Source organism: Rhea pennata, chromosome 4, assembly GCF_028389875.1.
Source record: "Rhea pennata isolate bPtePen1 chromosome 4, bPtePen1.pri, whole genome shotgun sequence".
NCBI lineage: Eukaryota > Metazoa > Chordata > Aves > Rheiformes > Rheidae > Rhea > Rhea pennata.
Window position 1 is genome coordinate 75,516,998 of NC_084666.1, and position 12,097 is coordinate 75,529,094.

Genomic DNA, 12,097 nt, shown 5'->3' on the forward strand with positions numbered 1-12,097 from the left:
CCCGTCTGGCCCCTCTGATGCACCTAGGGGAGAGGAGACTCCCCAGGCGGCAGTACCAGGCCTTGGGCATCCCTCCACCACCACCACCACCCCACCACCCTCCATCACGAGGGGCTGTGTGGGGCAGAGCCCATGGTACCCAGACGCTCTGCCCCTCCGCCCCAAGGCTGAACCTCCTGCGTGGAGCAGAGGTGAGGGGGTGTGGGGTGGGGTGAAGGCCTGAGAGTGCCTGGGGGCTGGGGGGGGGGAAGGGAGAGAAGGGAAGGGGGGAAGGAGAGGGAAGAGGGGGAGAGGAATGAAAGAAGGGAAGGGAAGGGAAGGGAAGGGAAGGGAAGGGAAGGGAAGGGAAGGGAAGGGAAGGGAAGGGAAGGGAAGGGAAGGGAAGGGAAGGAGATGAGGGAAAAAGTGAAAGAGAAAAAAATAATGCTAAGGAAGAAGGAAGGAGAAAGAGGAGAAAAAGAGGAGACAGAAAGAAGTGAAGGAAAAAAGGGAGAATGAGATAAGGAAGGAGAGGGAGAGGAGTAAGAAAAACAGAAATTGAAATGGTCGGGAAGAAGGGAAGGAAGGAGAAGGGAGAAAGGGCAGAAGGAAGAGGGATGGTGACAGGAGGGCGGGGAAGCCGCAGGCGAGGCCGTGCGGCCCCGCTCGCCGCCCCCCGCGCCGGGGAGCAGCCGCGGCGCCGCTGCAGCCCGGGCCGCGGGTTGCGCCGCGGCCGCCGGGGGAAGCCGCGGCCGGGCGGCACCGCCGCCGCTCCCTCCCACCCCCACCCCCTGCCAAAAAGTAGTGAGTAACGTCCAGCTGCTTTGAAGAAAATAAAGTCATTTATTGTCAAAGCATCCAACATACCCAGATAAACTATAAAGTTTAATAAATCTTTTCGAGGGGAGAGAAAGGAAAAAAAAATAAGAGAAAGAAAAAAGTAACACGTAACTATCCAGACTTCATTTCACGGGCACGAAATTACACTTTGTATTAAAAGGAAATCGGTATTCGGAGGCCGGGAGGCTCGCCGCCGCGCCGCCCGGCCCGCTCCCGGTGCATGCACGTCCCGGGCGGCGGCCGGGGACCCGCGGCGGGGCCGCTCTCGCTGTCCCTAGCGAAGCCGAGGCGCCGTCAGCCCGCGCAGCCCGCAACGCGTCCTCCGGGCGCTTCACTTCATATCGAAAATAAAAATTTACCCTTACATATAATTATTATTACATCTAAACCATAAGTGCTTAATAATTTAAGTAGAAACGTATGACAAATGCATCAATATGTTGCAATATATGACATTTTAAAAAATGTATTTTTTAAGTCATTTACTCTTTTTTTTTCCTCCTTTTCTCCGGTGGTTGCGTTTCGTTCGTTTGCTTCGCTGCGTTTCGTCCGCGTCCTCCTCCTCTCCTCCCCGCCGCCTCCCGGCCCGCTCCGCGCCCCCCGGGAAGTGGGGCTGCGTGCATGGGGAGGCGAGGAGACGGGGCGGGCGGAACCGGGCCGCCTCAGTTGTGCGAGGTCATGTGGCGGGAGAGGTGGTGGCGCTCGCGGAAGGACTCGTTGCAGATGGGGCACTTGAGCTTCTCCTCGCGGCGGCGCTTCACCAGCGGCTCCATCGCGTACTCCTTCTTGTGGTGCGAGCGCATGTGGTAGACGAGGTCCGAGGTCATGCGGAAGGAGGCGTTGCACTTGGCGCACCAGTTCTGCGCCGGCAGGCACAGCGACGTGAACGACGGCGGCAGCAGCGTCAGCGCCGACGGCAGCTGCAGCTGCAGCGGCCCCGCCGCCGCCGCCGCCACCGCCGCCGCCGCCGAGCTCTTGGGCCAGAAGGCGGTGGCGTAGAGGAAGGGGCTCTGCTTGGGCAGCCCCCCGCCGCCGCCCCCGCCGCCGCCGCCGCCGCCGCCCGCCGCCGCCTCGCCGCCGCCCGGCAGCTTCACGGCCAGCGCCTCGGCGGCGTAGAGGCGGCCGGGGGCGGCGGCGCCGTCGGGGCAGGGCTCGCCCAGGCCGCCCAGCTTCTGGCCCAGCACCAGCGGCGGCACGTGGGCGAAGGAGCGGGCGGGCTGCGAGAAGGCGCTTTTGCGCTCCTCGCCGCCGCTCAGCTGCGGCACCGTGCTGAAGGCGCTGCCCCGCGCCGGGCTGCCGCCGTCCAGGCGCGCCGAGAGCGGCGCCCCGCCGCCGCCGGGGCCGGGGCCGCCGCCGGGGCCGCCGCCGCCGCGGGGGCACAGCGCCGGCTCCCCGCCGCCGCCCGCCGCCGGGGCCGCGGCAGCGGCGGGCGAGGTGCGCTCCTTGCTGTCCTCGGCGGCGCCGTCGGGCTCGGGCCCGCGGGAGGCTTTCTTCACCTCCACGAAGGCGCTGCGCTTGGCCTCGCCCGTCTCCGGGCTGGGCGGCGCGAAGAGGCGGCCGCCCTCCTCGAGGCCGCAGTAGGAGCCGGCCGCCCGGTACTGCTGCTGCGGCGTGCACACCAGCTCCTCCTTGGGCGCCGACGGCAGCCCCGGCCGCTCCGCCGCGAAGCGGCCCCGCGCCGCCGCGCCGGGGCCCCGCTCCTCCTCCTCGGCGTAGCGCCGCTTGGCCTTGCCCGCCGCCGCCTCACCGCCGCCGTCGGGGGGCGCCGGCCGCCCCGGGGAGCCGCCGCCGGAGCCGCCGCCGCCGCCGCCTCCGCGGGAGTTTTCCAGCTCCCGCGCCAGGTTGTGGAAGTCCGTGGAGGGCTTAGTGGTGGCGGCGGCGCCGGCGCTGCCGTCGGCGGGGAAGTGGTGGTGCAGCGGCCCGCTGGGCTTGCAGTACTTGCCGGCCTCCTGCTCCTTGGCGGCGCCGTCCTTGCCGCCGGGGGCCTCGGCGGCGGCGGCGGGGCCGGTGTCGGCGCCGTGGAGCCGCTTGGGGCAGCGGAAGCGCAGGTGGGCGGCGAAGGGCAGCTCGAACTGGAAGCGCTGGCTGCACTCGGGGCAGGCGAAGGGCGGCGAGCCTGCGCCGGGCACACGCACACGCACACACACACGCACACACACACGCACACGGAGGGGCACCGTCAGCCGGCGGGACCGGCGGGCGGCCCCGCGCCTTCCCGAGCGGCTCGAGGAAAAGGGGGTCGGGAGGTCCCGGCGCCCGCTCCGGGGGGAGGAGGGGGGGGTCCCCGCCGTGGCTTTCCTCGCCGCCCGCGGGACTTCCATCCCTCCCTCCCTCCCTCCATCCCTCCCTCCGTGCCGCCGTCCAGCAGCTCGCCGCCTCTCGCGCTGCCCGGGCGCCGCGGAGGGGGCGTCCGGCGGGGGCACCCACCGTTGCCGCGGGCGGGGGCCCGCGCGGGGCTCAGCAGCAGCAGCTCCGTCAGCTCCTTGCCGTACCACACCAGCAGCTCCTCGTCCTTGGCGATGCGCCGCAGGGAGCGGTAGAAGAGCTGCCCGCTCTTGATGTAGGCCTCCAGGTTCTGCTCCTCCCGCTCCCGCGCCGACTGCACCAGCCGCAGCCACATCAGCCCCTCCGACGAGCCGTTGGCCGCCGACGTGTCCACCTAAGGGGGAAAAAAAGGTGGGGGGAAGCATTTAAACCCCCCGAACTATCAAAGAAAAAAAGCACGCAAATAAACATACCGACTCAGAGACGCCCGAACCGACGGGGCGGCGGCGCTTCCCCGCCGGCGCCTCCGGCGCGGAGCGGCCCCAAGGGTTTTATTCCACCATGGGGAGCAGCGAGCCGCATCGTGGGAGGGCTGCAGCCGCCGCCTCGCGCGCTGCCCCGCGGCGCCGGTGAGGGGCTCCTCGTCGGGGAAGCGGCGGCCGCGGAGCCGGCGGGAGCGCTGCGGCCCCGACGGGGCGGCGGCCGCGCTGCACGGCGCTTCCCTTACCCGGAATATGTAGGGCACGGTGCGCTTGTCGGTGGACTTGAGCGCGATGAAGGCTATGCTGTCGTACAGGGACGTGTGGCTCAGGACGCAGGGGCCGAAAATGGCATTTTCCGGAATGTCGCAGGTGGTGTAAACGCTGGTGAAAATGTCAGTCAAGCACTGCTGGACGGTCTTGGCGTCTCCATCCCAAATCCCCCTCTGGACGCCGGCGTCCTCCATCCCTGCGGGCGGAGAGAGGAGGCAAAGCGCACACGTTACGCAACGGGAAGCGGCGCGCCGAGGGCGCCCGGACCCCGCCGAGGCGCCGGGCAGGCCGCGGCGGAGCCGCGGCAGCCGGCGAAAGCCGGAGAAAAATACGTAAAAAAAGAATAGTTGTTATATATATTATTTATTTTTTAAAAAGAGAGGGAGAGAGAGATGGAAAATCGGAGGCAGGCGAGCACTTTCCCCAATTTGAGAAAAAATAAGGAAGGCGAGGAGCTCTGCGAGCGAGAGGCGAGGTGCGGGGAAGCTGTCGCGATGATTTATTTATTAGCAAGCCCGGCTGCGAGCGCTACGGGAGCCGAGGCCAAGCAGGCGGAGGGGGAGAGGAAAAAAAAACGAAAACAAAAACAAAAAAAAACCCAGCGTATGGATCCGGTCACGGGCGAGGGCCGGACGAAAAAGGGCGGCCGCCCGCGGGCCTCCCTCGGGGCGGCGGTGCGGGGCGCGGGGGCTGGTCCCCGGGGGGCCGTGAGCGCCGGGCCCGCTCCTGCAGAGGAGCCGGGGCCGGTCCGCGGGCTGTGGCGGGGGAGCAGAGCGAATGGGTTTCAAGTGGCTTGTCATCGCCGGTGATTGCATGTCAGCTAACCTCTCGCTCTGGTCTACAAGAGGGAACGTATGTCTGCTCATTACCATAATCCAGCACTTTCCCTCCGAGACTTTAATTAAAAGCAGCAAGCAGAGGTAATTATTTTTACCTCGACACGCTTATTTATGGATGAGAGCGAGTCCCGGCTACCTCGTTATACAAGCGGGCGGACTCAGAGGCCGAGGCGACGCGGGAAGGGCGCCCGAGCTGCGGGCGGCCCAGCTCCGCGCCCGCCCCCCGCGCACCGGGCGCCGGGTGCCGGCCGCGGGTAGCGGGCCCCGGGCCGGCGGTGCGGGGGCTGCGGCCGCCGCCGGGCGGCCCCGCGCCTCCCGCCGCGCTCCGGGGAGCCGAGGCCGGGAGAAGGAGCGGCGCGCCGGGCTGAGGGTGCCCTTTCCATTTCAAACCCGATTAGTTTAATGCCGGCTTCCCCCCACCCCATCTGGCATCGAATTTCTTTATTTTTGGTTCGCTCAGAAATAAATCTATATTTGCGTGTGCGTATCTAGGGCCATCCAAAGCCGCACGCAGCGGGCACGGCCCCGCCGAGCGGCGGTACCGGCCGTTTCGGGAGACAAACGTGTCGCCGGGATCCCCGGGAGCTTCTCCCCGCCGGAGCCGGCCGCGGGGGCGGCCGCGGCTCCCGCTGCCCCCCCCGGGAACGGGGGCCGCGCGGGGGGCGTTTTCCCCGCCGCCGCGCCGCTCCCGTCGTTGCGGCGCCGCCCGGCGCGCCCCTTCCCCGAAAGGTTTATTTCGAGAAACGAAACAAACGGGACCGAGCGGCCCCCGCCAAACTTTGCGCTCGCTCCCCGCGGGCCCCGCACGGCCCCGCACCGCCGGGCCCCCGGCTCCCCGCCGCCGCCGCCGCCGCCTCCCCGCCCGCTGCCCTTTGTCCGGGCCGGCGGCGCCGCGGCCGCTCCCGGGGCCGGCGAGGGGGCGCCGGGCAGGGGCCGCCGCCGCAGCCCGGGCAGGGCCGCCTCACCACGGCCGGCTGCCGGCATTGTTCCCTCTTCCTCCTCCTCCTCCTCCTCTTCCTTCTCCGGGGCTAACCCGCCGGCGCGGCGCGGCGCTGGGCCCGGTGAGGGGCGACGGCGGAGCTGGGGGTCGGAGGGGCCGCGGCGCGGCGCCCCGCCGGGGGTACTCACCAGGGAGAGTGGGGAATATAATCCTCGTCCCGACAAGTGGCACGAAGGTGGGCTGCCGCCTGCGCTCGCCCCGGTGCCTGTCGTATCAGTGCCGCTCCATGGCCGGGGAGGCGCGGGGCTGCTGTCCCGGGTGCTCGGGGCGCGGGCGGCGGCGGGCGAGGCGGCGAGGCGGCGGGCGAGGCGAGCAGGAGCGCGAGTTGTGCAGATGGACCCGATGCAGTGAGTGACTGGCACACAGACACACACTTTTTGTTTGCTGCACATAATCTGCCCAATGACGCGTGACAGCCCACGTCCCCTCCCTTTAACCCCTTCGGGGGCTGCCCGCTCGCTGCCTGCCCGCCCGGCCCTCACCTGGCCCCGCAGCCGGCGCTCCGGCCGGGGGGAGCCCGGCGCAGGGCAGGACAGACCGCCCCCCGCCCGGTCCCTTGACGGCCGGCGGCTCTCGGGGCCGCCGCTCCGGCCCTGCACGGCGGGAGGTCCTGGGTGGTGGCGGAGAGCAGGAAAGGCCCGACGGCCGCCGCCGCCCGGCCCCGGGATCCCGGCGGCGGGGATCGTGCTCTCCCCGCCGGGGCGGCCCCCTCACCTGCCGGAGAGATGGGAGCCTTCCAGTAACCACGATTAAAAAAAAAAAAAAAAAAGAAAAAAAAAAAAAACGATCCCTCCTCGCTCCCGGCTCGGATCACGGCAGCGAGGGCTGCCTGCGCGGAGGGGGATTAAGCGCCTGCCTTACTCAGCAAATCCGGCCGCTGCCCGGGCTGCCGAGGCCGGGAAGGAGCTCAGCGGCGCCCGACGTGCCGCGGCCGGGGCCGGGGCCGGGGCCGCGCCGTGGTCCTGATCGGACAGCGCCGCGCTGCCGACGGGGCGGCCCGCGGCGCCCGGCAGCCTCGGCCCGCGCGGGACGGCGCCGCCGCCGGAGTTTAGTGGTCCCGGTTTCCGCCTCCCTCCCCGCGAGACGGATCCGCGCAGCGGCCACACGCACCCGCATCCCTGGACGCGCGCATTTCGTCGCCACGCGCGCTCGTGTTTGGTAAGCGAAAGCACCCGCAGATGCTTCATGCCAACGTCAGGTTTTACCGCGCAGAAAGTGTTTACCCGTTCCTCCTTTATCGCCATTTCAGACACAAAACAGATTAAAAAAAAAAAAATCAAAACCTAAACTAAACAAAAGAAAATGCACAAAGCATTTTACAGAGGCGAATGAAGAGTTGTTTGCAATCAGAGAGTGAGCTGATGTTTGGCTTTCAAATTCACTTATCCTCTATATAATTATGATTTTTTTCTTGCATTAGGATTAAAGGCTGCATATAATATGCTTTCAACATTTATCTTATTAATTCAACAAAACCCATCGTCTCCGAAAATGGAGATTGACATAACATTAAAAATATGGGAGTCTGTAAAAATTTGGATCTTAATTCCTGCTTCACAGGGGTTCCCCCCCTTTTTTTAATACTGCAGCTCTTCCTTTGTGATATAAATTGTCCAAATGACTGTCATTAGTAGGGGGAAAGAAAATCTACACGTTATTTTTATTCGCAAGAATTTTAAGGGACACCACGGTACATAAACTATCCTGAAATTGCTTCGACATTATATCAGATACCGAAATTCCCTGATACTAAAAAGGACCGTTGAGGCATTTATGAGCATTTACTCAGCCTCGGATGCTACCATAAAAAGTGAATCCCAGTCAACAGCGTCGTCTCAGCCTCGCAGAACAACAGTTTTACATACCTAGACTGTTCCCTTTAAGTTTATGTTTCCAAGTGCTACCTTCGGGGAATAACAACAGCAAACCAAAATCGGCTCCCGCTCCCTGCAAGAGCCGAATACCGTTGTCTGGAGCGCTGCAAAACGCCTGGTGCGAAGCAGACCGACCTAAAAGCGCACGGGTCTAGGAGGCAGCCGGCTGCCCGGGCTCCGCGAAGGGACGGGGCGGGATGTGCGGGGCGGGGGGGGGGGGGGGGGGCGATCCGGCTGCAGCCCCCTGCGGGGCAGCCGCTGCCCCGGCGGCAGGGCGAGGCGGGGGCTCGGCGCGGCCCTGCGCTGCCACCAGCCCCGGCGCAGCCCGGCCAGGCCTCCGGGCTCGCCGCAGGTGCATCGCCGGCCCTGCGGGGCCGCACAGACCTTGCGTGGGACATAGTAAAGCCCGGTTACTTTATATATATATATATATGTATATGTATATATATGTATATGATATGGACCGAGAAATTGTTCAAGGAAATCTCCCGCGGAGACCCAAGCGGCAAACGGGCGGAGGAGCTCCAGCCGCCGTCTCCCCAAAGGATCTTCACAGCATCGAGCCGCAGACAGCCGCCCCCCGCCCGTGTCCGAGCCCCACACGCGCAGCCCCGCACCCCCAAACACCGCCGGCCCCACAGCGGCGGCGGGCCGGGCGCCCCGGGCCGCCCCCGACGGCACAGCGCGCACCGCTCCGGGCGCTCTCTCCAGGCCGGAGGGGACGGGGACGCCCGCCGAAAATCCAGCTCTGGGCAAAGTTAAACCCAGAGCCTCTTCCCTCCGCCCCCCGCAAAAGCCGGGCGAGGGCTCCGGCACCCGCCTCCCGCGAGAGAAACGCCGGTTTCCCGCAGCCGGCGCGGGAGAGCGGCCGGGCCCCGTCCGCAGGGCAGCCCCGTCCGCCCGGCGGCCCCGTCCGCCCGAGGGGGGGGCGGCCCCCGGCGGGGTCTGCCCCGCGGCCGGAGGGGGCGCGGGCCGCCCCCGGGCAGAGCAGCACCGGCCCCCGCAGCCGAAGCCCTGTCCGGGCCCTCCGACGGCCCAGCCCAGGGCTGCCGGGAGGGGGGGGGGGGGGGAACGGGCCGGGGGCATCCCCTGCCCCACACCGTTCCCTGGGGGCGCTTGGAGCCACTGCCCAGCCTCTGCCACCACCAAAATTCACCTAACCTCCCAGAAACCGAGGGAAGCACCAGTTTTCTCCCGTGGTGAGTTACCATGGGGATGGCTGCAAAGGGCCGAGGATCTGTCTCCCTAAGGATGTCAAGACACCTCCCAGACTTGCACTGGAGAAGTCTTCCTTTTTCTCCCTTGGACTTCACCAAGAAGGGGGGAGAAGAGAGGCCAGAAGAGGCCGTGCAATTCGTGGTCAGCCCTGGTCAGAGACGCTCCTAGATCCCTTGGGAGATGCTGCCTCAAAGTCGTGGCATGGCAAGGAGCACGCATGAAACCTACAGATGTACGATTACTCCTGCGAGGACACAGCTATGCAACCAAGCACCGGCTCACAGGTGTCTTTATTACATAAATGTAAGTCACCCATGAAATAAAATTGCTGAGGAACCTGAGAAAACACTTAAATTCCCAGAAGCACATAAACCCAGCCGTGATCATTTAGGCGGTGCTGTGGGATGGTGGAGAGGAGGGACGGAGGGATTCCCAAAGCTGCCTTGCTCTCTTCTCTGCCAGCTCCTGTTCAGAGGCACGGCTGGCCTCTGGTCCTCGGAGGGGGAGTGGGTAAGAGCACAAGACGGACTGGAAATGACTGTGAATGCGATGCGGAGCATGCCACAAGCTTTCCTGGTGCCTAAAGAAATGCATGCAGAATTGTACCCTTCCCCTGAGACAAGCACCATGGCTAGGCCTCTGTAGTGGAAATAAAGAGGGGCCTCAGCTGAATTACAAATTATTCTTTCCACATTTAACTGTTACTAGGCTTGCAGATGATGCTTTTCCTCAGGAAATCCTGTACCAGGGATGTCAGCAGCATTATTCCCACACTGCAGATGAGCAAACAGAGGCAGAGAAGTAGTACTTCTTCCAACAGTCACGCATTAAAATTGAGGCACAGAGACCATTTGGGGATGCATCAGTCCTGCAAAAAAAATGACATTTTCTTACCACGAAGGCCTCACTGAGGCATACCAGCAAGACGTGTCCTATCTTGTTTCCAGCTCGGCTTCAAAACGAGCCCACGGTCCTTGTCCCTTTGCATTTCCTTTGACCCTTCAGTCTCATCTCACTGATATTTGCAATGGCACCTGGGACTTTCATGTTAAAATCACTGCCACACCATGCATTTGCAAAGTCCCTTTTGCCAGATTCCAGCTTTTGCTGTAACTCACCCCAAAATGGAGAAAACACTCTTGCTCCAGCCAGCAGCCACAGGCATCACAGTGGGACCCAGAGTCCCTTCCCCTCCACACTTTTTCTCACAGCTTGCAGAAGCCATAAGCACCTCTGCTACTTCTTCAGTCAGTCTCTGACTGTACTTGAACTTGCTCCGAACTTCTTTCAGAATACTTTAAACACAGAAACTATTTAGGTATCAATGCATATATTCACCAAAGTGTTACAGAAAATTTGCTTTTAAATTATCAAAAATGAAGCACTGAATGTCATATACACTGGTTAATTAAACAAGAACACTGGCTAATCTATAACCTCAAATCACTTTTTACTTTGCATCTCAAAATTATTTTCTTTAATGATAGTTTCTTGTTTTTCCTGCTTACTTTGGCTCACAGTAGCATCAGAATTGTCTAAGATGTGTAAAGCTTTTGCCTGGCTTTAGCTTCCAAAAAATGCTAAACAGCCTGCTATGGGATGGGAAATGCAGGAAAATGAAAGGGGGGAAGCCACGCTAGGACTAAAATCTATTTATCTCACTCTGATATGCACCTGGGCCTCTTGGTACTTGTGTGCCGCTGTCCCTGAGAGCCACTGCCAGCAGCCCGTGCTGAGGCAGGAGTCACCCGCTGCGTGGCCCCTGCTTCTCTCCCGCTCTGCTCCCGGAGGCAGCTCGAGTCCTCGGCCCAGCCGAGGTGCGAGACCTTACGGAAAGAGAGAGAGGTGATCGCAGGCATGCTCCGGGTAGCAGCAGGAGCCGTGCCTCGGCAGAGGCGAGAGGGTGCCGGTGCGGGGAGCCACTCCGGGGGGAAGGGGCCACCCCCCGGCTCGGGGCTGCCCTGCTCGGGGGGCATCGGAGTGGGGCCAGCGCCGGGCTGCCCGCGCTTCGGGAGATCTGTGCTCCGAGTCAGTGAGCGGCTGGCCGTCCAACCCGGGCACCTCTCTCCAGAGGCCACACGGCCTCTGTTTCGTACAGTTTATTAGGATGTCATTCAAAACTCCCCACAGGGACTGATAGTTGCAGCTTTCGGGCGTACACAGGCACAAGCCTTCACAGGAGCTGAGTCCCTAACATATTTCCACGAGGCAGCAGATGATCCACGGCTAGGGATGGTCTTTTCCTTCTCCTCATAGCCTGCGGGGCTGTGAAGGCCTCCAGTGCTCCAGTGAGTGACAGTCCCTAAAGTTTGCAGAGGTTTGCTAAACACTGACAGAGAGGGGGTGGGGAGAGCAGTGAAAGGAAAGAAAGACGGGGGGGGGGGTGGAGGAGGGAAAAAAAGAAAGATGTAGAGGATTTCAGCTCTGGCTCTGCTACAGTGACTTGACATGGGGTGTGTGAAGGAGCCTGAAACTTAAAAAGATTTATTTTCTCTAGTCATAAATCTCATCCCGTTGTTCCTCTGACCAACCAAGCATGATAAAGTCCTTTTCCATAAAGTATTCAGTATTAAAGCCACAAAGCTCACCCAATCAGTAGCCATCTGCTTCTCCCATAACTGCTGCTCCAGAAGCAGGGAAAAGCAGCCAGAAGAGAAAGGGCACCACTGTTAAGGCTCCAGGACAAATGAGGAGGCACTGAATAGCATTCGAAACCTTTAGTTTGCCTTGTATATCTGTATCTATAGAGACAGAGAAAGAAAGGAAGCATTATATTGATACAACAATTGTAAAACAAAAAAAGGAAGAGGCATCTAAAGGGCAATACAGCAGGCATCAGCGGGCCCCACGTAAAAGGGATGCTAACAGATTTATAGAAACCTTTAATTGGTTTTCAATTGAAAGATAAAGAGGTTGAGGAAAAAACGGGAAGAGTGGCAAAATGAGCTGCATTGCTCTTCTTCATATGCGATGGATTTCATGCAACCAGATCATTTTTACATGATCTCCCTCGCGTCGAGCCCCCCCCTCCCCATCACTCCCTCCTCCAAAGCATCCACAACATCCCAACTCAGAAACGCTGCGTTGAACTTGACTTTCAGCTGGCTTGGAGGGAACAATCCTTCTCCCGCTTCCCCATGCTAGCCGTAGCTAAATATATTTGAACGAGAAATCCTGAAAGTCGCCCGGTGCATGCTGCATCTCCCGGGCTCCTGAGTCCGGCTGGTGGCAAGTGCCTAGCAGAGGCCGAGGAGGCAATAGCTGACTCCCAGAGAGGTTATTTTGAGGGTGCTCTGCCGGAGCAGGCAGGAACCGGGGCGAGCAGGGAAT

At 62.2% G+C, this 12,097-nt stretch overlaps 1 protein-coding gene and 1 long non-coding RNA gene across 2 annotated transcripts; both read right to left on the reverse strand.

Annotated features, from left to right (window-relative positions):
- Nucleotides 1-1,401: 1,401 nt before the first annotated feature.
- On the reverse strand, nucleotides 1,402-5,886 carry PRDM8 (PR/SET domain 8). The gene is made up of 4 exons (XM_062575100.1): nucleotides 5,804-5,886; nucleotides 3,812-4,032; nucleotides 3,247-3,478; nucleotides 1,402-2,935 (listed from the first exon to the last, which is right to left on the reverse strand). Exons 2-4 carry the CDS (start codon nucleotides 4,028-4,030, stop codon nucleotides 1,482-1,484), a joined length of 1,905 nt encoding a protein of 634 aa, XP_062431084.1. The 5' UTR covers nucleotides 4,031-4,032; nucleotides 5,804-5,886; the 3' UTR covers nucleotides 1,402-1,481.
- A 4,025-nt stretch (nucleotides 5,887-9,911) lies between these two features.
- On the reverse strand, nucleotides 9,912-11,480 carry LOC134140294 (uncharacterized). Its single transcript, XR_009958382.1, has 3 exons — nucleotides 11,356-11,480; nucleotides 10,442-10,593; nucleotides 9,912-10,062 (listed from the first exon to the last, which is right to left on the reverse strand). It is a non-coding gene; the product is annotated as an uncharacterized LOC134140294 (long non-coding RNA).
- Nucleotides 11,481-12,097: the final 617 nt, after the last annotated feature.